Source organism: Leptosomus discolor, chromosome 5, assembly GCF_034619465.1.
Source record: "Leptosomus discolor isolate bLepDis1 chromosome 5, bLepDis1.hap2, whole genome shotgun sequence".
In the NCBI taxonomy this organism is placed as follows: domain Eukaryota; kingdom Metazoa; phylum Chordata; class Aves; order Leptosomiformes; family Leptosomidae; genus Leptosomus; species Leptosomus discolor.
Genome location: NC_141395.1, coordinates 22,463,128 through 22,488,330, shown reverse-complemented (window position 1 = coordinate 22,488,330; position 25,203 = coordinate 22,463,128). Strand labels below are relative to the sequence as shown.

General features: G+C 43.2%; 3 protein-coding genes across 7 annotated transcripts; 1 reads left to right on the top strand and 2 right to left on the bottom strand.

Moving 5' to 3' along the window:
- Positions 1–118: 118 nt before the first annotated feature.
- On the top strand, positions 119–4,765 carry METTL5 (methyltransferase 5, N6-adenosine). 3 transcript variants are annotated; one of them, XM_009949531.2, is made up of 7 exons: positions 239–360; positions 992–1,106; positions 1,997–2,178; positions 2,562–2,644; positions 2,923–2,974; positions 3,649–3,698; positions 4,712–4,765. In XM_009949531.2, exons 1-7 carry the CDS (start codon positions 252–254, stop codon positions 4,763–4,765), a joined length of 645 nt encoding a protein of 214 aa, XP_009947833.1. In that variant the 5' UTR covers positions 239–251. The 3 variants fall into 3 exon arrangements, with proteins under 3 accessions (XP_086321177.1, XP_086321176.1, XP_009947833.1); XM_086465051.1 differs by lacking the exon at positions 3,649–3,698 and having other exon boundaries at positions 119–360; positions 4,712–4,745; XM_086465050.1 differs by lacking the exon at positions 4,712–4,765 and having other exon boundaries at positions 119–360; positions 3,649–4,434.
- SSB (small RNA binding exonuclease protection factor La) lies at positions 4,476–18,761 on the bottom strand. Of its 3 annotated transcripts, none has more exons than XM_086465046.1 (12): positions 18,726–18,761; positions 10,210–10,289; positions 8,638–8,741; positions 8,296–8,470; positions 8,033–8,140; positions 7,831–7,931; positions 7,514–7,585; positions 7,388–7,430; positions 6,511–6,651; positions 5,951–6,134; positions 5,646–5,777; positions 4,476–4,935 (listed from the first exon to the last, which is right to left on the bottom strand). In XM_086465046.1, exons 1-12 carry the CDS (start codon positions 18,733–18,735, stop codon positions 4,838–4,840), a joined length of 1,248 nt encoding a protein of 415 aa, XP_086321172.1. In that variant the 5' UTR covers positions 18,736–18,761; the 3' UTR covers positions 4,476–4,837. The 3 variants fall into 3 exon arrangements, with proteins under 3 accessions (XP_086321172.1, XP_086321173.1, XP_086321174.1); XM_086465047.1 differs by lacking the exon at positions 18,726–18,761 and adding an exon at positions 14,928–14,949; XM_086465048.1 differs by lacking the exon at positions 18,726–18,761 and adding an exon at positions 14,928–14,947 and having other exon boundaries at positions 10,210–10,284.
- Positions 18,762–21,200: 2,439 nt separating this feature from the next.
- KLHL23 (kelch like family member 23) lies at positions 21,201–21,998 on the bottom strand. Its single transcript, XM_009956966.2, has one exon. It carries the CDS (start codon positions 21,996–21,998, stop codon positions 21,201–21,203), a length of 798 nt encoding a protein of 265 aa, XP_009955268.2.
- Between the last annotated feature and the right edge of the window lie 3,205 nt (positions 21,999–25,203).

Here is a 25,203-nt window from a genome sequence, read left to right as displayed (position 1 = left end):
GCCTGGGGTGGGAGCCAGCTAGCGGCGGTGGTGAGGAAAGGGGCTGCCGCCGCCCGGGAACGGCTTCGCGTTGGCGTCGCGCTCGTCCCTCGGTGCGCCGTCGGCTGTGACCCTGGAAACGGCTGCGTGAGCACCCTGGGGGGGCTGGGGCGTGCGGCGCCGCTTCGAGTATAAAACGTGTTACGCTAATACATAGTTCATGTATATTGCTGTAACGGATTACAGTTATTTTCCTTAGTTAAACTATAAACATGAAGAAAGTGAAGCTTAAAGAACTGGAAAGCTGTCTTCAGCAGGTTGATACTTTCGAAAGCCCAAAGGTACTCCTCGAGCAGTATCCAACAAGCCCTCACATCGCAGGTACGGCTTGCCTACTGCACTGGTGTCTCTTTTACTAGTTCTTCATCAGCACTTCATCATAAAAAGTGTTTGTACTGCATTATCTCCTTTGAAGCCTTTACGCTAAAAGTAGTTGAGAAATCGCATCCAGCAGGAATGTAATTAATTTTTTTAATGATCTGTTAATTTCTTTTCATTAGCAGTATACTGTTAATGTGCAATTCAAAAATCAAGTAAATTGATTTAAAAGATAATGTGATAGAAACATCTTAATCAGTAAATGAGAAAGCTGAAATGGACCTGACCAAAAAAAAATAGTGTATATACAGACACTCATCTGTACCTTAATCATTTTCACAATATTTTACATCCTTCTATTGGTTTACCCCAAACAAATTTAGAGGCATACTTTTTCCACAAACAATACTCACAGCTCTATGTGTAATCTATCCACTAGAGTTCTAAAACTCATCAAAATGTGTTTGACTTGTTTTCACATACAAATGAAAAAGAAAATTACAGGCAGAACATCAGCTTAATTTTGCATAACAAGAAACCTTTAGTTCAGAGTTTTCTGAAGGCAGAAGTAGCTTTTCTTGATTAATCAAATGTATATTTGATATTATTGACCTGTGGCTTTTCCCTCCCCCAGCATGTATGCTTTATACAATTCACAATACTTTTGATGATATTGAAAACAAAACAATTGCAGATTTAGGATGTGGTTGTGGCATGCTCAGCATTGGAAGTGCAATGTTAGGAGCAGGGTAAGTATTTAATATTAAGTTCTGGTTTTGTTTTTTTCTGGCACAGAAGAGTAGAAGAATAAGGTTAGGATATAGCAGTGCTGAACTAAACTAGTTTTAGGTATCTAATCTGGTGCATGAGGAGGTTATTTAGCACGTTTAGACAGTCAATAACCATTCAAATAGTGGAAGAGGTAGACAGTTGCTATGAATTTAGAAGTCATAACGTTTGCTTGCCCCTGAAGCTCTAAATGAACACATGAAACTTCCTTCACAAACTTTAAATAGGTATTTGAGAAAGGGCAACAGAGCTACTCACATTTTTATCAGCGCTGAATTTCTAGTGTATGCTTGTTACATTTCTGTCTACATTTAGCCTGTACCTGGGGCTAAACTGTAACAGTCACTCTATCACCTGACAACCCCTCACCAGCCAGGGAGGAGAATCCAGGAAAAAGGAGAGGAGACCTGTGGGTAGAAGCAAGAACAGATTTTAATGAGACACCACCAATACCTACAGAGATATACAGAGTTATACTCAGCCAAATAAGCATGCAGTCATCACAATCGACCAGAGAACAGTCCTCAGAAGAAGCCAGAGTAAGAGAAACCTCAAGAGGAGCCCCACAGGAGCTCTGTTTCCTCAGCCAACCTTCCCCTTTATAATGACCATGACATTATGGGATGGGCTACATCCGTATCTAACTCAGGGCAGCTGCCCTGGCTGACTTGAAACTGCTAACAGCCTGCCTAGCATGGCTGGGCTGGGATTCTGTCCCAGCCAAACCAGGACAATTTCCTAGATAAAACAAGTTGTGTACACAGATCCCTTTCAAGATTTTACTATAGAATTTAAACACCATTTTAGTTTGCAGGAGACTAATACATGGCACTTTTTTCTTTTTTAATAGATTGTGTGTGGGGTTTGACATAGATGCAGATGCACTGGAAATATTTAACAGCAATATTGAAGACTTTGATCTCACGAATGTCAACATGGTTCAGTGTGATGTCTGTTCTTTATCTGACAGCATGTCAAAGACTTTTGACACAGTTATTATGAACCCTCCTTTTGGTACCAAGCATAATAAAGGTTGGTAATGCTGAAAGTCAGTTAGAAATTATTAGGAATGAAATAGCAAGGGAAACACTTTTAATGAAACATCTCCTTTTTTATTGTATTTACCTGGAGTTTTGTTGATCTGGAATCAGTTTCCTAAGTACAGATAAACAACTTCAGCATTGTAACAAACAATTGCTGGGTTTGAAATACACAATACTAGCTATTTTATATCATTTTTCTCATTTACTAAAAGCAATTAGGTAAGTTTTAGAAATACTTTCTGTACCTTAATGTATTCAGTGCTGTTTCTCAAATAGCTATTACTCCAGAAGAACTGAAGCATGAAGCAGATCTTTAAATCCTCGTAGTTTAAGCTTGCATTTAACAATTCAATAATTTCATCATTCTTTTAGGAATAGATATGATTTTTCTGAAAACTGCTTTACAAATGGCAGAAACAGCTGTATATTCCCTTCACAAAACTTCAACACGGCAGGTAAGCCCTTCATTTTAGTAGGGTGAGCATTAACCAGGCATTTAATGATGTTGTCTATAGCTTTACTGATTTGTTGACACCTTTGTGGGATACAAAACTTGTTTTGGGTAAATACTAATGTCAAATAACTGATCTCACGTACCTCAAGTATGTGATCTAATGTTTCAACTTGAAAGACAAAAGCACAGGAGACTTCTTGACTAAGTACAGGGGTGTAGATGTTTTTAACAGTGTAGAAATGATCTTTTACATTTACCTGTATCTATTTAATATTGTAGCACATTCAAAAGAAAGCAGATGAATGGGAAGTGAAGATGGAAGTCATAGCAGGTAAGATTAATTTGTTGTTAAACAAACAAACAAAAAAACCCCATTTTGTTGGGGGCAAATATCTTTAACACTACCAGCCAGTCTTAACAGCCTGAGGTAAATTTAAGTGTGATTTAACACTGCAAATGACACAGGCCTTTTTTTAAGCAGGTGGTTTTTTTTCTTTTTAATACCTTGCTACCTGGCTAGAATACAAGCAGGCACTTAATAAAGCTCTGAGGAATACATATTCTGTGCAGAATTAGAATTGGATTTCTTCCTGGGCTAGATTTTGCCTTCAAGCAGAAGCTAGTTACCTTCCTGCTTCAAAAGAACACCGTTGCTGACTAACAAAAGCAAAGCGCAGGTCAGTTCTCACACAAAAAAGCCTCCTGTCCTTATAGTCACCTAAATATTTTTTGACAGTTGTTCAAGTATCTTCCCAATTCTTAAGTATCACCAGCTGGATACTTTATAGTCATACAACTTGAGACATGGAACTTGCACAAGTGCTTGAAATACAACTGCATTTCAGCCATCCACTTACTGTCTGATGTGGTCAGCTTAAATGTTCAGTCATAATCTAGTCCAGAGGTAAAAACAGTTATCTAGTCAGGGGGCAACAAAACATGGGTGTAGGGTGTAAGTCAATTGACTCATTCTAGTGTAACAAGTGTTCTTTGTACTGTTCACAGAACTTAGATATGACCTACCAGCGTCATACAAGTTCCATAAGAAGAAATCAGTAAGTGTAAAACCTAACATAACTGAGAAAATGCTGTCTTGTACTAGGCAGGTAAATAAATTCTACTTAAGAAAATTTAAGTTTTAGGGCCATGTGTACTGGATGAGGAACGCTCGCAGCACTTGAGAGAATTTCACTATGATGGCATCAAATTCCATCACCGTTACTCCATTTTGTAGTTGAACAGGGAAAAGAATCATTGTAATGCAAGTCAAAGCTATACACAAAGATCAAAGCCAGTGCTGCAACTAGATGTGAGAAAGCTAAGGGTAGCCTCCTTGACTCAAACTTCAAATAGTTACTTGTTTGATCCTATCTGCAACTGGAACTTAGACTGAAGTAAGTAATGAAGGCCAGAGCAAGTAGGATTTGACAGCTGTATTCAGTGTTCTGTGCTCTGTACTGCAAATAGCTACAGCCAGTGAAATCCCTCCCAGAACCATCTTAGAGGGGGCAGGAGGAAGCTGTGCACTTCATCCCACAACAGATCTATTCAGGATGCCGGAGTGTGGAAGCTTAAGCCCAGGCAAGTTCCTGGGTGCTGAATGCTGGCCTAGAAGACATGTGTCCCATTACCACAGGGAAAGTAGACAGAATCCTGGCGTAGACTGAGCAAGATCTGAAGATGTTAGGTATGTTTTGCTACATGGCAAAGTCTAGACATTTTATTCAGCTGCACCATTCCTTTGGTGACTTGAACAACAGAAGTCTGTCCTTCAGCTTTGCTAATTCACAGTTACAGCTTTACACTACATTAACATCCAGGCTTCAGTAGTAAGCAGTTTTAAGTTCTGAATTTATTGGCAGATGCTATTTAACATAACCGCAAGACTATAAAGTCCAGAACCTTTTACATTTGAATGAGGTGCCAGAGAAGTTGAAAGGATGTGACAGTATAAACAAAACTATAAATATAAAAGTTTTGCAGGGTGTTACGTTAAGAGTATGCATGCTTCTTAAACAAAAAAAATAAAGCTGTAACCCAACAAAATGAAGCTTTCCTCTCATTGTAGGTTGACATTGAAGTGGATTTCATTAGATTTTCTGCCAAGCAACTCCTGAACTGAGGCATGTCTTTAAAATCTATTGAAAATGGAACAATAAAAACAATGATATTTTTTTAAATTTTTATTTTAGTATTACTGCTCTCCATCTCCATTTTCTGTTTTCAGTTGTTTTGGTGCAGGTTCTTCCTTTTCCATTTCCTCTAGTGGTCTCTTCTTGGGACTCGCTGGTTCTGCAAGATGGAATATGTAGTCATTTGTGGTGAAGGAGAAAGCATTTCAGTATTATTTGAAGTCTTCTGAAAAAACAAACCCTCTCTACCATGTAAGTTCGAGGATGAGTCCTAGTTTATCCAAAACCACTGCTATGCTAGAGGGTTTACTCATTACTGTGACTTAAAGTTTTTAGATGTTCTACAATACCAGTTTTGAAGAGCTTCCCCCTGTATAACCTTACAGCAGGAGGGCAGGTAAGAAGATGAAGGAATACAACCTAACAGGAGTAGGTTTCACTGTGTTTTGCCTAAGCAGGTGCCATATCTAATGAATGGAAGCTTAGCTCTTCATCTTCTCCAAGCTAAATATGCAGAACTATTACAGTCTTCTCATATCCTCAAGGGAAAAAAAGTTTACCACTCAAGAGACCGGCTCTGTACGGTTGTGTAATGTTGCTGACAACCACCATCTTTCACAGCAGAATGCTCTGAACAGCCCTGCAGTACAAGCTCAGCTATCTAGTAATTATTTTAATATGCTTTTTGGACAGTTCTGGAAGGAATTAAGCAGAAGACCCTTAAAGTTATTTTACTGATACTGACAGAGGACAGAAATACTACCATGTAGGGCCAAATCTGAAACACTTGTAAGAAACATAGGTACTTCTCCAGAAAGTAGCTCCATGTACTAAAGAAGCTGCAACCAGCACAGGGAATGAATGACATACCTGTTTTAGTATCATCTTCACCACCTTCTTCTTCATTCTCAAACTTTATTTTCTTGCCCTGAAACTGTACTTTCCCTTTGTGTGCACCTTGAGGTATCTTTCCCCCTCTTCCTTTTCCTTTTATTTTGCGTCCTGTGGGGATATAAGATGTCAGGAACTTTGTATCATTTGTCTTCTCACTGGCAAGCTCTAAAGAATGCGTTACAATTAGTCCATGTTTAGTATGTATTCGCTATTTAAGAGTTACTTTCACACAATGCCACTTCTAGGACATTATAAATGCTTAAACCAATAAAAAGGAGGACCTTTTGTTTTCTGTTTCAGCAATTCTTGCTGATCTTCCAGTATTTTTTTCAGAGCTTCCTTTTCTGCATCTCCTTCTAGCACTTCCCATGTAACATCCTTGTTCCGAAGCTGTAAGTTTCCATTATGTGCTGCTTTGGCTTTTTCCAGAGCTTCTTTCGCAATATCCTTAAATAGGATAATTCCCTTAAAAAGAAGAGTGGCATTTGCATTGGAATCTTACTGCGAAAACATCCAGCTAGAATGATGAACAACGTATCCCATTAGGTACCTCAGCAAGTTCATTACTCTTGCATGATGTAAAATAGATCTAAGACTGAAGCAAAACTCTCAGACCCTTTATTCTCTGTCTCAGTTTTGAACTTACCAGTTGAGAAGGCTGGAACCTTTATCTGTTCTTTTGAAAAACTTTAAGGGAATAATTTAATTCTCTAAATATTCTGCAATTCCACGAGTGAACTAAATATTTTCTTATTTGATTATATAAGAGAACAAGCATTTAATCATCCAGTCTCAAACTTTAATACAGAGATCTTAATTCCTTGTCCAAGGTTCTACTGACCTCCTTCGCACCTCTGACAAAGTGTATCCATTTGATTTCTCCATGATCAGAAAACACATCATGGAGATCTTCTCTGCATGTTTGATCATCTAGATCACCAGAAAACTTCAGAAGACATCCTGTCTTTTCTTCCAGAGACTTCTAAATAAAATAAAAACCCCACACATTTTTGTGGAAGAGTCAAGGTTGAATATTTTCCCTCAATCCTAAGACTATTAAAACATGATAGTGATAAATAAGCAATTGAAGTCACCCCCCTTAGCACCGTCAGTAACCCAAGCATTCTTGCTGCGTAGTTTATTTATGCTGGTGTCCAAGTCTTGCATGGTGTGGTCACACACCCCTCTTTTTTTTTTTTTTTCTTTTTTTTTTAATTTTCTTTGCATACTGTGATATGTTTATGTGGAACTCAGGACTCCTTTCCCCTAAGAGAGTTATGCTTTTTAAATTCTACAAACAGTTTTCTGAAGGCTGACACCTCAGGTTGAAAATCTGTGTAATACTGGTTAAATCCTTACAGCATCCTTCAAATACCACAGAAGAATGATCACCTCAGTGGTGCATGTAGGATCACTTCTGAACAGGTACACATGCCTAACAGTTTAAATTCATAACAGCATTCTTTAAACAAAATTAGTCTCTTGAAGGTAAGATTAAATACGATGACAAAACAAAGTCTTACTGTAGGTTAGTTAGAAAAACTGAAGTGAAGACTTTCTAGACAATGCTCTATATTACAGAATTTCAAACTCTGAATATCCCATGTTAGCTTTACAAAATGTAGCTGCAGGAGCATGTTTGTCATGTGTGGACTGAAAATCCATACAGAAGCAAGCACTGCATAGTTGTCAAGCATAGAGATTTAAGAAACCCATACCATTTCAGCATCTGCTGCTTGTTTCTGTTTTTCTTCTTTTTCCCTGTAGAAAAGTTAAATTAGTTAAGAGTTGGTTCAGGTGTGGTCAGGTGAGCAAAACTGGGCACTTCAGCTGTAATGACTTACTGTTTAGCTCTTGCTTTAGCTTCCACTTTGTTTTGTCTCCTTTCTTCATTCTTCTTTGTACAATACTCCTCCCTTCAAAAGAGTATGAGCTAAGTTAATACCACTTGAGGTACTCCATTATACTTACTTTCTAAGAGAGCAGTAGCCAAGAAACAGCCGAGACTACCTTTGGGAACTGAGAAGCTGGTCTCCAAAAGGTACAGCTATCAATACCTGTTACAACAGTGTAGAAACTTAGACTTCTCAGGTCAAGCCAGGTTCTTGTCTAAATCCACCCTCAACCATTATTAGTTCATACATAAGTGAAGTGGACTTACTTGAAAAGTACTATCAGCTCTGTGTCTTTGTACTTTTGGTTTGGGATCTCCGTGAACTTCTTAGCAGATTCAACACTATCAAAAACTGCAAATATTGAGCCCTGTTAAACAGTAAAAGACATTCAGTTTTAGAGTAATCAAATAAAATGTTGCCCAGAGGGGATCTCTGCCCCAGGTCTAAGTGTTCCATCACAAGGGCTACCTTAAATGTTCTCTGCAATGTTCTCCTCATTTGAATGTTTTCAACCGGACCTTTATCCTCAAGCCATTCTTTGATATCATCAAGAGTTGCATCTAGTGGAAAGCCTTTCTGCAAGATAGCAACAAACTTCAATTATATGCAACAAACTAGCACCTGCTCAGAAATTATAACCTCTCTAGTATAAGTTAATTCAAGCTTTACTTAGATGGTTTTCAGTCAAAGTCATGCAGAACAGCACAGAGCAAAGGAAGCAGTTTACTTACAACATATACAGATCTGTTTTTAATTGCAGCCTTATACTGGTCATTTAATTCAGGAAGGGGTTTGTTTGGAGATCTTCTGATTTTAGTTTTGTCTTCATTTATTTCCATTAGACCAGTCTTGGATTTTCTTAGTGCTTCTACAATAACACTAAAATCTTTTGAAAGGCGACTTAACCTATTGAGTAAGCAGACACAGATTATTACAAATACACAGGCAAAGCTGAAGCCAAATATTAAAACAGCAACAGGAGTTGTAAATGCAGACCAGGGACGTCTGGTCCCAACTAGAGATAAGTAGCTGAAAGTTGCCTTTCCATCCAGATTAGCTGTTCTTTGTTTTACCTGTTGAATTTGATCATTACTTCTAAAGGCACCCAGCCATCATCTAGCTTGATCTGTTCCTTTAGGAACTTGTCTCTCGGTAGATTGTGATTGCCAAAATAGTACTGCAAAAAAGAAGGGAGAGTGGGACAGGGAGAGAGATTTGTCATTGAATGTTCAATCTCAAAAGCTCATTTTCATCTGACAATTTACTACAGTGGATTGAGACATACCACAATTCATGAATCTGAACAATTAGAAATTCTGAAATTATTACTTCCTGCTATAACATGATACTTTTGGAAAAGTTAGCTGCAACATGTAAACTAAAAAAACCCAGTGCATCATGCAGTAAGACTAATGAGGCAAAGGCAGACTGCAGTTTTATTTCGGAAAGGCACAAAGTTTGTTCTGCTAACATAATCATCGATCAACCTGATCAAGCTCTACAGTCAAATTTATCACCAACAGATTCAGGTTTTAGTCCTTATTTAAGGAATGTAGAAACAAGGATCTTGTATTTGCCACACTGAGAAATCATACATAGACTAGAGAGTTTCTAGGTCTTATTCAGGAAAATACTGTAAGATTAAAAAATTATTTTAATTTACAATGTTCTCATTTTGATCACGTCCACCATGGGAAGAGCAGTGTCATGTAGTTAACAAATTGTTCAGTTCAGTACCAGATAGACAAGTTAATCAGATTCTTTTATTTACTAGCAATCATCTAACTAGGGTCAAATACTCAAAGCCGTAGGGTAAGTCAGAGCCTTTCCACAAATATCATTGTGCTTTAAAAGGTCAGTGCAGGTTTTACAATACCTCTCCCTCTAGTATACCTCAAACTCACATTACCACAAGTCTAGCTTTATCAGCTATTTTTCCTCAATCTCTGGGCTGGGTTGGTTGGTTTGGGTTTTTTTTATCAATAATGACTACAGCTCCATATGCTAAAGGGGATTCACAGCTGTATTTTTGTCCTTCAGAAAAGCAGGTTTGTTCTAGATGTCATTTTAAGTGATGTGCTCAGTTTTCCATTGTAGGGTAACCCCGCAAGCTTCTAGAGCTAGAAATACTTAATCTAAAGTAGGCACATAAGTTTAGTTGTAATTTGTAGCAATGAATTACAAAACAGAAAATCATAATTGCGAGTTATGCATGTGCTAGTATTTTGACCAACACAGATTCCCAAGTAGGAGGATTCCCCCCCCAAATTAAGTCATATAGAATTAAAATCCATCTTCGTATATGCATAGATAGAATAACCCCAGTGAACATAGTAATAAATTGTTTAATGACACATTCACTTGCTATAGCACCTAAACGGCTAGCAAGTGAAATCTTTTGTGTTTTTAAATGGTGGTCTTACAGGCAACTCTAGAGAAGTATAACTTCCAACTTAAGACTACAGCTATGAATTATCTTAAGGTATTAAATATCTGTCATATATCTGCGACAGACTTTTTTTAAAAGAACTGAACATTCAAGTCTTAACTCCCTATGGAGTAACTTCCCATTAGCCAAGTCCCTGCCAATGAATGTCTCCAAAACTACATCTCAGCCCAGATCCCAAACTATAAATTGAACTCACCTCAATTTGCTGACAGATTTTGCTTTCCAAAATAGACATGTTTTCACCATCTCCATTTTCAGCCATTTTCACCAGCTGTGCTGAAGAGAATATAGAGCAAAGGCACTAAGTATTAAATAGTACTTTCTACAGACTTGTAATTCGTATAGTGTGCATTTCGCTGCAGCCTCATCTGAACAAGGTAACAGACAAGTGTTTTTGCCAGACGTTTATGCTTGTGAGCCAACTTTAACATGACTGCAGAATTCCAAGGGGAAACTATGAAACAACTGGGAAAAAAAAAAAAAGTAAATCCTTTGGTTATTAAGGCAGCATTTGGCATTCCACGTTCAAGATAAGTAAAAAAATGCTGGCATTTTACAGCATTATTTGTTTTTTACCTTTTCCTAGGCACAGATCTTGAGTTGGTACCTAACAGCAACAAACCTGAGAGCCAACAACACTTGTTCTTGAAGTCAAATCCAACCTCTCATCACTAGGCAAAACATCAATGACAAAAATGGTTTACTATTCCTAAATAGGTATAATTGGAAACTCTTCTGAATTTTCTGCCTCCTAATTAATCTTTGAGAGTTCAAGGAACTTACTGGAGGAAGGAATTAAAACATCTCCATTTACTAGTACATCCTAAAGATGTCTAGTTCTCTCCTTTACAAACTGCAGTTCTGCCTGAATACTGAATCAGGCATCTTTGGTAAGAGGTAAGATGTTTTAACTTGAAACTAACTTTTTCACTTAACTGGCATTAAGCATATAATCCCAGTACAGTAGAGCATGAAGAGCTGTCTCTGAAGAATAGCCACGAGCAGGTTCAAAGCTTATGGGTAAGTATTAGAGACTGAGGCAACAAAGAGAACCGTGTGGCTGGTGTCTACAACAGGCCGCCTGACCAAGGGGAGCCTATGGATGAAGTCTTCTTACTCCAGCTACAGGAGGCTTTGTGCTCACAAGCTTGCAGGCTCTTGTCCTGCTGGGGGACTTCAGCCACCCCAACAGCCTCTGGAAAAGTAGCACAGCGAGCTGTAGGCAATCCAGGAGATCCTGGAGTAAATGGAGGATAACTTCTGAAGCCAGCTAACAGACAGCCCTACCAGAGGGGATGCCATATTGGACCTGGTGGTGAAGATGGGTTTGCAGTCATGTCTTGCATGGTTTATTGGAAGATTTAACCATACACATTCGGCTCTTCTGCCACTCGCAGGACAGTAACAACTCTCAGGGCACCAAGATAACTGACAATACAGAAGCAGAGAAAACTCCTCTGAGATTTCCTTGTCACAGGAAATTACATTCTTCATCAGAACACTCGCCTGGCAGCCCCATCTTCTTATTTTAGTAGTTTGATTCACCAATCATTGTTCAGCCTACTGCACTCTGCAGTATTCCCATTTCCTCCTCTTCCTGATCTCAAGGCTACGTCACATCCCTTTGACTTGCTTGTAGTTCTTTTTAATCTAGGCACTTACAGCCTTAAAATTTGCATCCTGGTCTCCACTACCAGACTTGCATGTGGACCTAAATTGTAACAGCTTTAAAGCATGATTTCAGTGAGTGTTAGTTGACAGCTATGCTCAGAGCGTGATCTGTTTTTCTGTAAAGCACTTTACAAAAATCCAGGCCATAGCATACAAGCTGACAGTTGCTGTTACTTCAGAAATGTCTCACATTAGCCACCCTGACTACAGGAGACTGACTTAGTTCACCACCACATTCAGATGCTGGCAACTACTCCCCTGCAATGTTGTCCCCAACCCCTGACTTGTGAGAGAAATCAGTGTTCTATTTTACCTTATACCTAAAATTTGGTGTAATTTAATAGCAGCCTATGGAAGTTTCAGCTTTTTCCATTGGATCAACTAATTGACAACACTCCTTGTGTGCTACTGTAACACCCCATCCAACAGAAAGTTAACCCCCACTGAAGAAAGGGAAGGACAGTGACTTGATTTAGCTTGTAGAAGGCACTAGTGATGGAGCTGTTAGGGCAAGGAGCGCAAAAGGACAAAAATAATCAAAAAAACCTTTCTTTGACAGCAAGCAGTTGTAGTGGGTTAGATTTGACATCAAACTATATCCTCAGAGTGGGAAAAAAAAAAGTACTGAATGGCAGCTACGCAAATCTTCGTATTCTCAAGCCTTAGTTTGGTGATTTAACTCACACTGCAAAGCCTCTTCTCCAGGTGTGGCAGATTTTTTTTTTTAGGCACTGGCAACATATTTTTTTCACAATACAGCTCAATTAATGTTTAAGATGACATACTAAGAGATGTGAAAACTTCTGCTGTCTTGCATATTCTGAGGCGAAAAATTAATTTATGTTTTATTAATGTATCCCATTTTAACAAAAATGCATTAACAACATGTTCTTGAACTCCAGAACAAAGACAATCTGCTGGTGCACAGTGAAATACAGATTGAGGCAGACAGAGGAATCTTCCCTCACCACTTTCCATTTGGTCAGCCGGTCTCAAGTACGCCGTTAAGAGTGAGCTGAGCGGAGACAGCTGCTTTGCACTCTTCTGTAGTGTGGAATACAGACCAGCCTCCAACTAGGCTGGATCTGCCCTCTCCTTCAGTGGTCTTTGCCGTTTTACCTGTCATACTGAACAGTGCATGAACTTCATGGAGCAAGTTTTCCCTTAATACAAGCTGTTGTTAAAATAAAATTTGGGGCCTTTTGGCTGCACGCTGCTGAATCACCAGCAGTTCTACCCCAGTTAATGAGGTGAGGATTACACAGAGGCAGCACGTCTGAGAGAGCAGAGTTACAAGAGAATCTGTTCATGAAGCTGTTGACTTTGCTTTGGTTTTATCATTTAGAGAGAATGCCTCCTCAATCTGTCCAGAGTAGCCTGGCTCTTCTAGCCTCACCAAAAAAACACACCAGTCTGAAATATGCAGGACAGCCTTCTTTTACCACTGCATTCCAAATAAGCCATTAAGAAATGCCAAGATAATAGTGCTGTGAAGCATAATAGAAGAACATACACTTTTGTCTTCACCTAGCTTCTGCCACCTAAACTCCTTCAGCCTTCTTATACCCTTTCCTGCACTTCCCCAGCTCTCACAGTGCACCACTCTCCCAGTCTGCCCCACTCCGGGTACCAAGATATCCAGAACCAGCAACTCCCTTTAAGGCTCAGCTCCACTGCTAAGAAGAGATGAAAAACAAAGTCTATTTCCTTAGCAGTGTTTTCAAGGTAAAAACCAAACTGTACAGAAATGTAAAACAACACAAGACCTGAGACAAGTCCTTCAGATTAAGTCTTACACTTGGAAAAGTTTTTCTAAAAAGCCCCCGTTCAGCTGCAAGTAACAACCTGAAGGCAAGACTAAGAAAGACTCAAGCTTGCCATACGTGGAATTCAGTTCAGATGCTGATCAGGCTCTAACCTATTTAGAATAAAAGCAGAAGCAGCTTTCTAATTTAAGAGAAATTTTAGTCTTGCTGCACATGCTCAATTCAGACTCTCTAGCTCAGTCATTTGGCACAAGCTAGTCTTGTAGATCTAACTTCCAGATCGATAGTTTTCAGTTGCGGTGCAGCAATGAAGACTGATAGAGGTGGCACCACCGATGAACGCTCACAGTCTGAACAGCATGCAAAATCCTACATGAGATTTTATTCTAAGTGCTTTCTTAGTAGAACACACTGACTTGTTCCTTCTGCGTGCCAACAGTCTGTATCAGTACCACTCAAAATGAAAACAAGTTAAAATAATACAAGTAGGCACGAGATTTAAATTACAAATGGAAAGTGACAGTCAAGCCCTTTAAGTAGAACAATGTGATCCTGTGCTATATTAGCTAGATCATCCCAAAAGAACTCTCAAGGGGATTTTTATCCTATCAGTAATTTAGTTTCAGGGTCTGGACAAAGCCTAGTTGCAGGCTAACTGCTTTTACCATTACTGTAACAGAGTGGAAGGCTCTATTTAAAAAAAAAGTTTCCTCAGTAAAGTAACATGGAGCTGTTACTCATGCAGTGTGTTGTGCTGGAACCCGTGTGTAGGAGACCTGACCCTTCTGACCAGATTCTTAAAATACAGAATTTTATTTAAGGTCAGGATTAACTGTCACCACTCATCACAGCTGGTCCTCGAGTAGAATCTGCACAATATAAGAAGAAATTTTGTCCAAGAATTATTTAAACGATAGAAACGCGGCTCCTGAACCTTACGTCTATGCTGGGAGACCATCAGTTGGTCCTCAGACACTTCTGTACCACTATGGCGACAACACAGCCCTCCTCGGACAACCGCCCAGCGGACCCCTCAGCCTGGCTGCAGCCGAGCGCTGCCCTCAGCCCGCCCGACCCCGCTCCGGGCTGCTCCCGCGGGGCCGCGCCGGGCCCGGGCCTTTGCCCGCGGCGGCGGGCGCACAGGACGCACCACGCGGCGCGCTTCCGGCGAGCGCCCGCCGCGCCGTCAGCACCGGTGCGCCAGCGGCTCGCCCTGCCTGCGCCGGGCACGGCCGAGGCCCGCGCCGCGCTTCTGCCCGGGCCGGGGCAAGCCGGGCAGCACATACCCCTCGCTCCAGGGACTCCTCGCTCCCGGCCCGGCCACCGTTCCCCCCCTGGACCCCCGCCGCCCGCCCGCCCGCCCCGGAGCGCGCCCTGCCCCGGCACAGCCCGCCGCGCCCCCGATGGGCCTGGCCTGTAGGAGCGCAGCGCACCCGATCAGCGCTGGCCCCCACGTACGGCCGCCCCGAGCACAAACCTGCCGCAGCTCCGGGACCGGCCCGCACGCGGCCCCGCTCCGCCGCTTTAAAGGCCGCAGTCGGCGCCGCGCGGACCAGCAGTCTCTGCGGCGGCCGCTCGCCCGCCCCTCACGTGGGCGCCGCTTCCGGGGCAGGGCGGCGGCAGCAGCGGCGGGCGGGCGCCGGGGGTCCGCTCTGCGTGTCTCAGGCGGGGCGGGCCCGGAGCCCCGCTCCCGCTGGGAGGCCTCTGCCTCCAGCCCCCGCCCCCAGGCAGGGCTGCCCGCTCCCGCCTCCCTCGGTGCAGCAGCCCGGCTAGCGCGGGCGGAGGAGCCCCTGCCCCGGAACGGTGTGGGAAACGGGCAGCTGGAAGCCGGGAAACGCCTTCGTGTTCGTTCGTTCGCAGGCGGGTGTGGCTGTGTGCCTCACGGACACCGGCCGGCCGCGGGCACCGGCCCGGCCCGCAGGGTGTTTGTGCACAGGCTTTTGCAGTTCACAGAAAAAGTCACTTAAAAGCTTAAATTTGTACACTGAGGCTGTACCCACGTTTATTAAACACTACAAACATTCACTTAGGTACTATAGATGCGGTGTTGATCACCTGCAGTGCTACAAACATGGGGATCACACAGAGACTGTAATAAATAGCACTGACTTAACAACTGATCCGACTGCTCTAAATCTTCTAGTTTACAAGTAAAACTGTCTACTGTAATACGGCACAAGAATTCAGCGTTCACTTCCAACTACTACTATTAAAAACATACCTCAGAGATGGCCAAAACATGCCCTGCTCTGAGCTTTCCATCTCCCGCAGGACACATGAGTTTCTGACCAGAAGCCAGAATCCCTGTTCCTGTCACTGAACTTATATTCCTGCCTGTGCTCAGGACCCCACCGCTACACACTTCCTTGGGATGTGCTACGGACATGAGCTAATTTAACAAGGCATGGTAGGTTATTGTAAAAATCAGCACCAGTTAACATTTAACCACAAGTCTGAACTTCTACACTCAAGTTATTGTGATGCATTCAAAAATCTCTAAAAAATTAGGACGTATCTGAAGTCCCAAGCAGTAACTTTAGTTTACAGGTCAGCCCACACTCTCCTGGCACATGAGAACTAAAGGCTGCTTTTTCACTCTGCAGTTAGGCCGAGGCCAGAAGCAGTGCTTTGCTCACCTGCAGGGTGCCCAGAGGCAGAAAGCAGACGCTGGCTTCCAGGGCCCATGCTCCAACCCTGGAACAGTGCTGTCTTCCACCAACATGAAGCACCTAGTTTGGAAGCAGCAGACAGGTGGGTGCAGGTTTTGTTAGTCCTTGCCTTGTTCTTACAGCCTTTCAATGACTTACAACTGTTCGTGACAGGGTACGGGCCAGAAATGAGCCTTAGGGCCAGCCACAGGCAGCTGTTCTATGCTCATGTTTTTTGATAAACATGAAGCTTCATGGGTATATATTTTGCACTGAAAAATTACATATACATGTTGAGTTCACTGTGGTTTCGTTCAATGCACAGATCACTTTCATGCTCTTGCAATGTCGTCCTTTAAATCTCCACCTGCCTTTGAACAATTCTCAGCTGCGCAGATCACCAGCAGAAACAAATTCACTTTACTTCTTTTTCCCACCTGCCCAGCCCACACATTTCAAACAGTGTGAGAGTTCAATTCCCCACATCTCTTTACAGTTTAGAGTCTTTAAACAAATTACATTGGATCCTCTCAATAGCTCTCCGTGGGATAGATAACGAAGGAAAACACTGAACCCACGCGCACATGAGCTTCTGACATAGTAAGGTGACACACAAAGACATCAAAACAAGAACTATATATACACACCACAGAACTTCACATCAAAGCTCAGAGCTGACTGCCGCCTGCTACCAGCAGTCAAACCCAAGTGAGAAACAGCATAAAAATGTGGAAGAACGCAAAAATATGTTGAAAATGCTTATGATGAAGAAAAATAAATATTATAAACTCAGAGCTTACCAGCTTGGAAAGCTCCATTAATCATATCTGATAAATCCAACAAAACCAAAATATCATTTTAGGTGGCAGTGCTGGTGTAGGAAGTTCTCACTACACCCTACGGCAGCCCAGTGCTGTCCCTGCCTCTCATGCCACCGTCTAACAGCTGCCTCTGCAGTCATTTTATAAGCTGGACTGGGGAGATGATCTGGGCTAAAAGAGCCTCTTTCTGCTCCCCAAGGCATTTCGTTATCTGGATCACTGCTACCAGACCGCGCAGCCCCACAGCAGCTGAATCAGGACCGTATGAGGGGCAATAAAGGCAGGAGCGGGAACGCTCCTCACAGCCCTCTCCTCAGCACCGGGAAGCCTTTGACATCTACTTTCCACACAACTCTTCTGCTTCCTTTCAGGCTCTCTCTCCCCACTCTCTATCCTGTCACCAATTTTCAAAAAACCTGAAAAAAAATGTGTATTTTTAAGGCATTCTACCTCCCTGTAGAACATGGCTGAGCCCAGACAAGTGAGTCCAGCATCGAAGGGGTGGTTACACAGCACCTCGCTTCCTCAGGGAGCCAGGCAAACAACAAGCACTTTCTGTGCAAGCTATGAGGAGAAAACAGATCCTAAGAAATCACTGCAATAACAATTCAAGCAAACGCATTGGTATTACTACCTATATGGCAGGATGCAGAACAAGGACTGGTGAGAAGGCTGGGGATGGCAGGGTCAAAACACCAGCTATTTAAATACTGCATACGGATTGTGCTTTCTGCCAGGGCTGGCACTGCCATGCTGTGCTGGGAGCCTGCGCAGGAGTCTCCCAGTGAAGAGGTGACAAAATGTGGACCTTCCTGCCCATCTCAAGTTGCTTTCTAGACAGAATTTGAAGATCTCATATTATGTTTTGAGAGAAATAACAAATCCAGAGGACCACTTAGCATTCAATTTCTCCACACATTTCCTCCTTCCATTCCACAAAGAAATCTTAAATTGGATTCAAAAAAATAGTAAGCATGGGAAGGCTTTTCTCTGAAAAAACCCACCACCAATAGCTATGTATCAGCCAAAGAGCCCGTTGCAAAGCCATGCAGAGTCTTTTTTTACTTCTCACGGGCCCAGTGTGAGAATGGCGAAGCAAGCACTTCCTCAAACTGCCTTGTACTGCAGAGCCCTGCTCTCCTTCTGGAAAACTGGTGCGCACCATCGGCACGTGCTCCGGGGCCAGGGCCTGCGCTCCTTCCCTCATTCCCAGCCTGCGCTCTTCTCCGCTCTGGCATTTGAAGGTAGAGCTAGATGCATCCTATAACTGCCCACGATTTCTGGGTGTGATAAGCTAGTTATCCAAGTGATACTGCTTTGTACGTACCACATGCCTAGCTTGTGGCAACGAACCATTTCTACAGCTACCTTCAGAGTATCAAAGATTTCATCTTAAGCCCAGTCGCCCAGAGAAATGCCCAGTGTTTTGTTTGGCTTTACTCACCTTAGCGCGAGATCATACTTCCACCTAGTGGTTAATGAAAACAAATCTGTTTTTCACAGTGGTTCCTGTATAAAAGAGTTATCTTAAAACTTACATGACAAAGCATGATTGGATTGAAAAAAAAAAAAAATGAAATCTTGTTACCACATTTATATTTATGAATTGTTTAAAGACAAATTATACCTAGTTTTTAATGATGTGTGCTAAGAGATTGTATTGGACATCTCATTCATGAGGTAATCGGTACTATTATGAATGCTGCATCTGCTGTTTTCTGTAACAGCAATATGAAAACTGAAGTTTCACACATTATACACACAGACACAGCCATGTGACCGCATAGCGCTGGGAAGATTACCTACCGCTTCCCATTTGTTCAGTTCAGGGTTGTATCTCTCAATGCTCTGCAGATACGTCCCTTTGGAATAGGAATATCCCCCTGTTACATAGATGCATCCGTTCATAACCACCGCGCCACACTCCATCCTTCTCTCCATCATGTGAGCCATCTGCTTCCACTCGTTTTGCTCTGGGTCATAGCAGTCTGTGATCGTGGTCTGTCCACCCACAAAATAGATCTTGTTTTGTAATGTAATTGAACACAATCCATATTCTTCAGGAAGAAAGAAACACAGTTCAACTCAGCACGACAACGTTAACTTAAACTCCAGCTCCATGACAAACATTGGGCACTACTGAGGCAGCTGAGTTTCTTCACTGAGCTTAGGAGATGCCTCAGGATTTCCTGCTACACTTGGTAAAAGCATGCTCAAGGCATTACAGAAGGTACAGCCATGAGCACCAGAACTGCTTTAAAAAACTTACTACTGTTACGAAATGTAGAACATAGATAAAACCCTTTTAAAATTTATAGAAATTATTTTTGCCAAATGCCTATGAATAGATAAGATTTTATAGAAAGTTAGTTTATTTAACAGAATGCAGCCATTTCTCAGTTCAATATTATAGTGATTTCTATAGAACAGATGCTTGAAGAGGGTCTTCCCTTCCCCTCTCAGAGTCTGGAAATGGGAGATGGTCCCTCCCTGGCCCTTGCTGCCCTACAGGCATTGCTCCTTCTGCTAGGAACATGCCATACACTCTTAAGGGGACTGAAGACTCCCAGATACAAGTAATGAAACCAAGATCTACGCTCGTTACAGAAATGATTGTTTACCTGGATGCGGACTTGCGGTGACTATACTCCACTCATTGCTCCCTGAATGGTACCTCTGGATTTTATCATAGGTGCAGCTTCCCCTGTACCCATAATGACCTCCGGTTACGTAGATGACTTCATGCAGGACGCAGGCGGTGGCATTTCCAACACCTGTACACAGTGTGAAAGTCACAACACACCTTCAGACTGCACACAATAACCACGGTCAATAATCCAGTTCCAAATGACTTGTTAATTAATATTTTAGAGTGAAACTATGCTTGCAAGTATTTAACTGAATGTGAAATTAAATAAACTTGTCAAGACACCTTATTTTATCAGCATAAGTCAAGAGCAATTAAATAAAACTGCAGTAACTGATACATACTGCATATAATACAGCCAGACAGTATTTCACTGAGTTTTTATGCAGTAATTACAGACACGTTGTCACATTGGTTTTGGAATGGGGGATACTTTCAATATTTCACTAAGTTAAAGCAATTTTCAAAAGTCACTCATATGGCAAGGACAAAGACAATGGGAGTTGAGATCATTCAGTGTCTTGGGGTATCTTTTCCTGATGCTTTTAGTCTTTCTCTTGGTATTATTAACAATGCTGTTGTATAAACAAGGACAAGAACAGAATGAAGCCATGTTAACTCTGTCTCTAGGAGAACAAAAGAAAATAAAACAAGGGATCTGGCAAGATAAAATGGACCAAAATTAGGAAATTAGTGTGGGTTTTTTAAGCATCCAAGCAGTTTCACACAGAAAATGGGACAAAACAACTGCACAGAATGTGAAACTGCTCATGGTATTAGCACAGCATTTCTATTTTTAAGGGAAATAAAAAGAGAATAATAGCAATGTCTGTGAAAACATAAAAACAATGAAGAAGGTTGTAGGAGCATGAAAAGTGTTTTTTCCTGTTACCGATACCTCCAAAAACTCTCATATATCTAGGAAAATATTATGTTGCATCGACTTATAGTCAAATTTCATAATTAAATGTAAATAATTCCATTAACTTATAAAAATGTATGACAAAATACATAACTTATTATAAATTTTACAACAAAATAATAACCTTTAGTTAGCCTGTGATCCAAATTCATACATTTTTAATAAATCCCTATTCTGGCTGCCAGAAACCGGTGTCAGTGCGTTTCACTATCCTCACACTAAAGATTAAACTAAGGATCCTAAATAGATGACACACTGAAATATGAGGAAACTTCATTCAGGAAGTTTTGAATTAAGATGACACCTTTATAAAAGATTGCCCAGAAAATCTTAGTAATCTAGTCTTATATTAAAATAAGACAATCCCTCTATTGGAGCTTGCTCTTTGACCATCTACTGAACAGAGTCTAACCCCAGGAAGTTTTCTGCTTGCTTTCTAATTTGAACAGAAGTTTTACTCCTGAAAGAAGGCAAAATAACGCTGGAACTACCACTTGTGTTTCCGCCCTAGTGTTCTGTGGCACAGCCCAGCATAGCTTTTGGATGTTTACAGTTGTTTGGCTAGTAAAGACCTGAGCCAAAGCCCACCAACATTAACAGGAGATTCGCACAGAATTCACTAGAACTCGGATCAAACCCCGAATGTGTCCACAGCATTTAAAACTGGCAAATGCAAAAGGATGGACATTTGAGGCAGGCGCCATACAAAAGCTTACCTACCTTTGATCATGTTTGCAATAGGAAGCCATTTCTTTTTTAAAGGATCATAGAACTCAGCTTCTTGCACTGGAGCTCCCTTTCGGTAACCACCCAACGCATAGATGCAGCCACTCAAGGAAACCGCGCAGTGGTAATACCTCGCATCAAGCATGGGGCAGCCTTCTGTCCACTCATCTCTCTCACTGTTATATATCCACACGGTGTCAAGGGCTTCGATGCTCTCCGTTCTATAACCTCCTGTCACATATATGTCTGGGCCCAAGCTAGTGACCCCATAGCTCTCTCTGGTGTGATCCGGCATCTCTGTTCCCTGGACCCATGCATTGGCTAAAGGATCCCAAACATGCACTTCTGATAAGGGATGCCAATAATATCCTCCAATCACATACATGGCTGCTGTGGGTCTTCTGGAAAGACCTTTGGGCTTGAGGTTGAGGGCATTGTATATGAGTGACCTGATCTTATTGTCATTAAGTCGGCTTTTTTTTTGTAGGCTTAAAGCTGACCTCAAATACATATTATCTAAGTCTACTTTGATGCAGCTCAGCAGCTCATAGACATCTTCGATTCTTTCTTCCACGTTGTGTGCAACCCATCTAACGACAGCTTCGATGGCTGCCTCTTCTTTGCAAACATTGAGATTCTCTCTGGAGAGAATATAGGAGAGCTTCTCCTTGCCAATGTCCAGAAACTCTTCCTGCTGCCACACCTCCTCAAACTGCCCTAACAATATCCTCCTGGACTCTTTTTCTAGCTCCGAGCAATCATGATATTCGGCAAAGGAGTGCATCCCTATGCAGTTGTCAGTATCTAAGTGCCTCACCAGAAACTGCTCACAGGCTCTCTTTACAGACACGAACTGGAGGAGGTCGGCAGCCTGGAGCAGGCTCTGGACGTTTCCCTTTGTTATCTGGATCTGCGATGTGTACGCGTAATTCACGAGGGCTTCCAGTACGGCATGGCTGAGCCCGGGAAGTCTGATCTGGTTTTTAGATTTCTCTTTCATATCGGCTGTGAACATGGCCTTAAAGTAGCCGCTGCAAGCCGCCAAGGCGGCCCTGTGGCACTGGAAGCTCACCCCCGAAGCGCACTGCAGGGCGATGTCGGTGAACAGCCCGTCCCGGTAAAACGCCCGGAACGCCTCCAGGAAGCCGGCGGGGTGAGCGGGGTCCCTGTAGAGGAACGCGTGGGCCTCCTGCCCGCCCACTGCCATCGCCGCGCGCGGGCGCGGAACCGGGCAGCGGGGACGCGTCCCGCCGCGCTGGTCGGGCGCGCGTCCCGCCGCGCTGGTCCGCCGCGCTGCCCGAGCGCCTCCGCCGCCCCCCGGCTGCGGCCCGCCCCGCCTGCCCGGCGCGGTACTTACGCCCGGGCGGAGCGCGGCCGCGGCGAGCGGCGCAGCCAGGCCCGCGGCGGCCCCGCGACCATCTTTGGAAGAGCCGCTGCCGGCGGGAGGCGGCGGGGGCCGGAGCGGCGGCTCCTATTTCGGTGGCCCGGCAGCCTGCCCTGCCCTGCCCGCCCCCGCGGACCCGTCCGCCAGATCAGCGGGCCCCGGCGCCCAGCCCGGCCCGCGCCCGCCGGCTCGCCCCGGGGAAACTGCGGCCTGAGCCGCCGCTACTGCCTGGGACTCCCACCCCCGGGGCAGGGGGTTAAAGGGCCGACCGCGATGATGACATAAGGCCCGGCCGCATTAGGGACAGCAGCAGATGTCGGGGGCGCGTCACCGGCTCGGTGGCACTCAGCCACACCACAAAGCAAGGGGGCCCTTGGCTGCCGCTGACAGCGACCTGAGGCCGCCTCTCCCGGAGGGGGCACCCCGCGGGGCGATGCGGGGAAGGGCAGCAAGCTCCAGGGACTCCCCGGTCACAGAAGGGCAGGAGTCGAAGGGGGGCAGCCGGAGCTCTCCTCGCACACCCGAACGCGGCAGGGTGCAAAGGGCAGTCACAAACTGTGCTGACAGATTCCAACTATAAGCAAATTATTCAGGAAGGCGGTTATATTTTGGCTTTTACCAATTCTGAAAACGTGGTTCACAATTTAAGAAGTCTTTTTCTTCTCCGCTAGCAAAACATTTTCTGCAATGGAGACCGTTAGAAGTATTTCAAGCACAGCGTCCTCTGGGTTTAAGCAGCTGTGCTCCCTCCTTCACCTGCAGCAGGCTCAGATCCATCAGCCAGGCTCCCCCTGCCCTACCAGAGCTCTCCTGGATGGAAAAGACTGGCAGCAGTTTCTTCTGCCAAAAGGAGGTGGATATATAGCGCTATATATATAGCTATGTATAGCTAAATGCCAGCAAGACCCAAAAGGAGAAATTAGGAGAGCTCCTGCTCTGTACAGATTAAAAAGCATTTTAATTACTGGTGGTGCTTGCTCCCTGATGCCCACCATAAGCATAAACTAAAGAAGGAATCTGAACTCCAGACTATATGGACATATCCCTCTGCCGTCCTTCCTCACATGCTGACCCTGCAACAGCATTCAAACCTGCCCTTGGCCTTTACATGGTAACACACGAGACATAAATACGCGGAACCAAACAAAACCCAAACACCTCCCACATCTTTGCCTTCAGTTTATCAAACACTCAATGCACTGTTAGCCCAGGAAATCAGTTTTGTGGTATAACCCAGGAATTTGAGGTAGCCCTGCTGTCTCTGACCCAGGCCTGTCCCTCAACTACATGATTCACTCGATTTTTTTTCTCTGGAGCATTCCCTTGTACAGCCCTGAGTCTGTTTATACATCCCCATGCCAACAGCTTTGTTTTGCTGTGGTTTTGCACATTCCATTTCTTCAGCTTCCTATGGACAAGCAGAAACTTCTCCCAGGTCTTGGCCATCTCACTAGCACACAATACGAAGGCTAAGTACTCTTCATAGCAGCTGGCGTACGACAGCAGACCTGTTACCATCTAGAAAATCTCCCATAAGCACATACGCCTTGCATTATGCATTTCTTTTCACAATATCTTTACCTAAGCCATCTCCCTCCCAGGGAGCACGTTGATTTAAACCACCAGCAAGTCTGGAGGTCAGCAGAACTTAGTACTGAACGTGTGTCCCTCCAAGGAACTTCTCCCTTTCTCTTTTGGCTTGGTTGGCAGCTTAAACCAGCTTCACCCTTTGTACATACTCATCTCCCCTCCCTTACGCCCAAATGTGGAAAAATTTGGTAACTGTGGTGCTTCAGAAAAGTTCTCTTTTATTAAGAGAAAAAAAAAAAACAAGAAGACCTCACATTAATAGCTTAATGGCCTACCAATTGCAATTGAAAAATTTCTTCTGTCTCCAACATGCACTTTGTCTAGCAAATAGCATCACCTCTATCTTCCACTTGAAGTGATTAGGTCATAATCACTAAAATTTCAAGTAGTCTACTTTGCTTAATCTACTCTCAACTCTTTCTTCTGTACTTTCATCAAAACCACTAAAAGCATGCCTTTTTGATCACAAAGATTAATTTCTCACTCAATTTCTCACTCTCACAGCAAACTACAAGGTATGCTCCTTAAGGCTAAAAGAACAATAGCTAATGTAAGTAGAAGAAAGAGCTGAGTAATTATTTACACACTAGTTTTTTTGTTTGATTGGTTTAAAGTAAGCAGTAACTGAGATCTGTGGACAAACTGAAAGCAAGACGTCTCACAGCTAAGTTCTGAAAAGCACGGAAGAGACCGGCACAGAATCTCTCAACATTCAGCAGCACATCTAGAATGAAGGAGTGTTCGGGTTTCAGCTGGGGTAGAGTTAATTTTCTTCCTAGTAGCTGGTCAGTGCTGTGTTTTGGATTTAGTGTGAGAACGATGTTGATAACACACTGGTGTTTTAGTGGTTGCTAAGCAGTGCTTATCCCAAGTTAAGGACTTTACAGTTTCCCATGCTCTGCCAGCGAGCAGGTGCACAAGGAGCTGGGAGGGAGAGTGGCCAGGACAGCTGACCCGAACTAGCCAATGGGATATTCCATACCATGGACTGGTACGGACCCGAACTAGCCAAAGG

What these genes read in the sequence shown, in the direction of transcription:
- METTL5 (XM_086465050.1), top strand. Translation starts at nt 252, where the DNA reads ATGAAGAAAGTGAAGCTTAAAGAACTGGAAAGCTGTCTTCAGCAGGTT. An exon ending in AGTGCAATGTTAGGAGCAGG is followed by an intron (nt 1,107 to 1,996) that starts GTAAGTATTTAA and finishes CTTTTTTAATAG; the next exon opens with ATTGTGTGTGGGGTTTGACA. An exon ending in TGGTACCAAGCATAATAAAG is followed by an intron (nt 2,179 to 2,561) that starts GTTGGTAATGCT and finishes TCATTCTTTTAG; the next exon opens with GAATAGATATGATTTTTCTG.
- SSB (XM_086465046.1), bottom strand. An exon ending in TTGTCAGAGGTGCGAAGGAG is followed by an intron (nt 6,135 to 6,510) that starts GTCAGTAGAACC and finishes CTTCTTTTTAAG; the next exon opens with GGAATTATCCTATTTAAGGA. An exon ending in TGAAGATGATACTAAAACAG is followed by an intron (nt 4,936 to 5,645) that starts GTATGTCATTCA and finishes TCCATCTTGCAG; the next exon opens with AACCAGCGAGTCCCAAGAAG.
- KLHL23 (XM_009956966.2), bottom strand. Translation starts at nt 21,998, where the DNA reads ATGCACTCCTTTGCCGAATATCATGATTGCTCGGAGCTAGAAAAAGAG.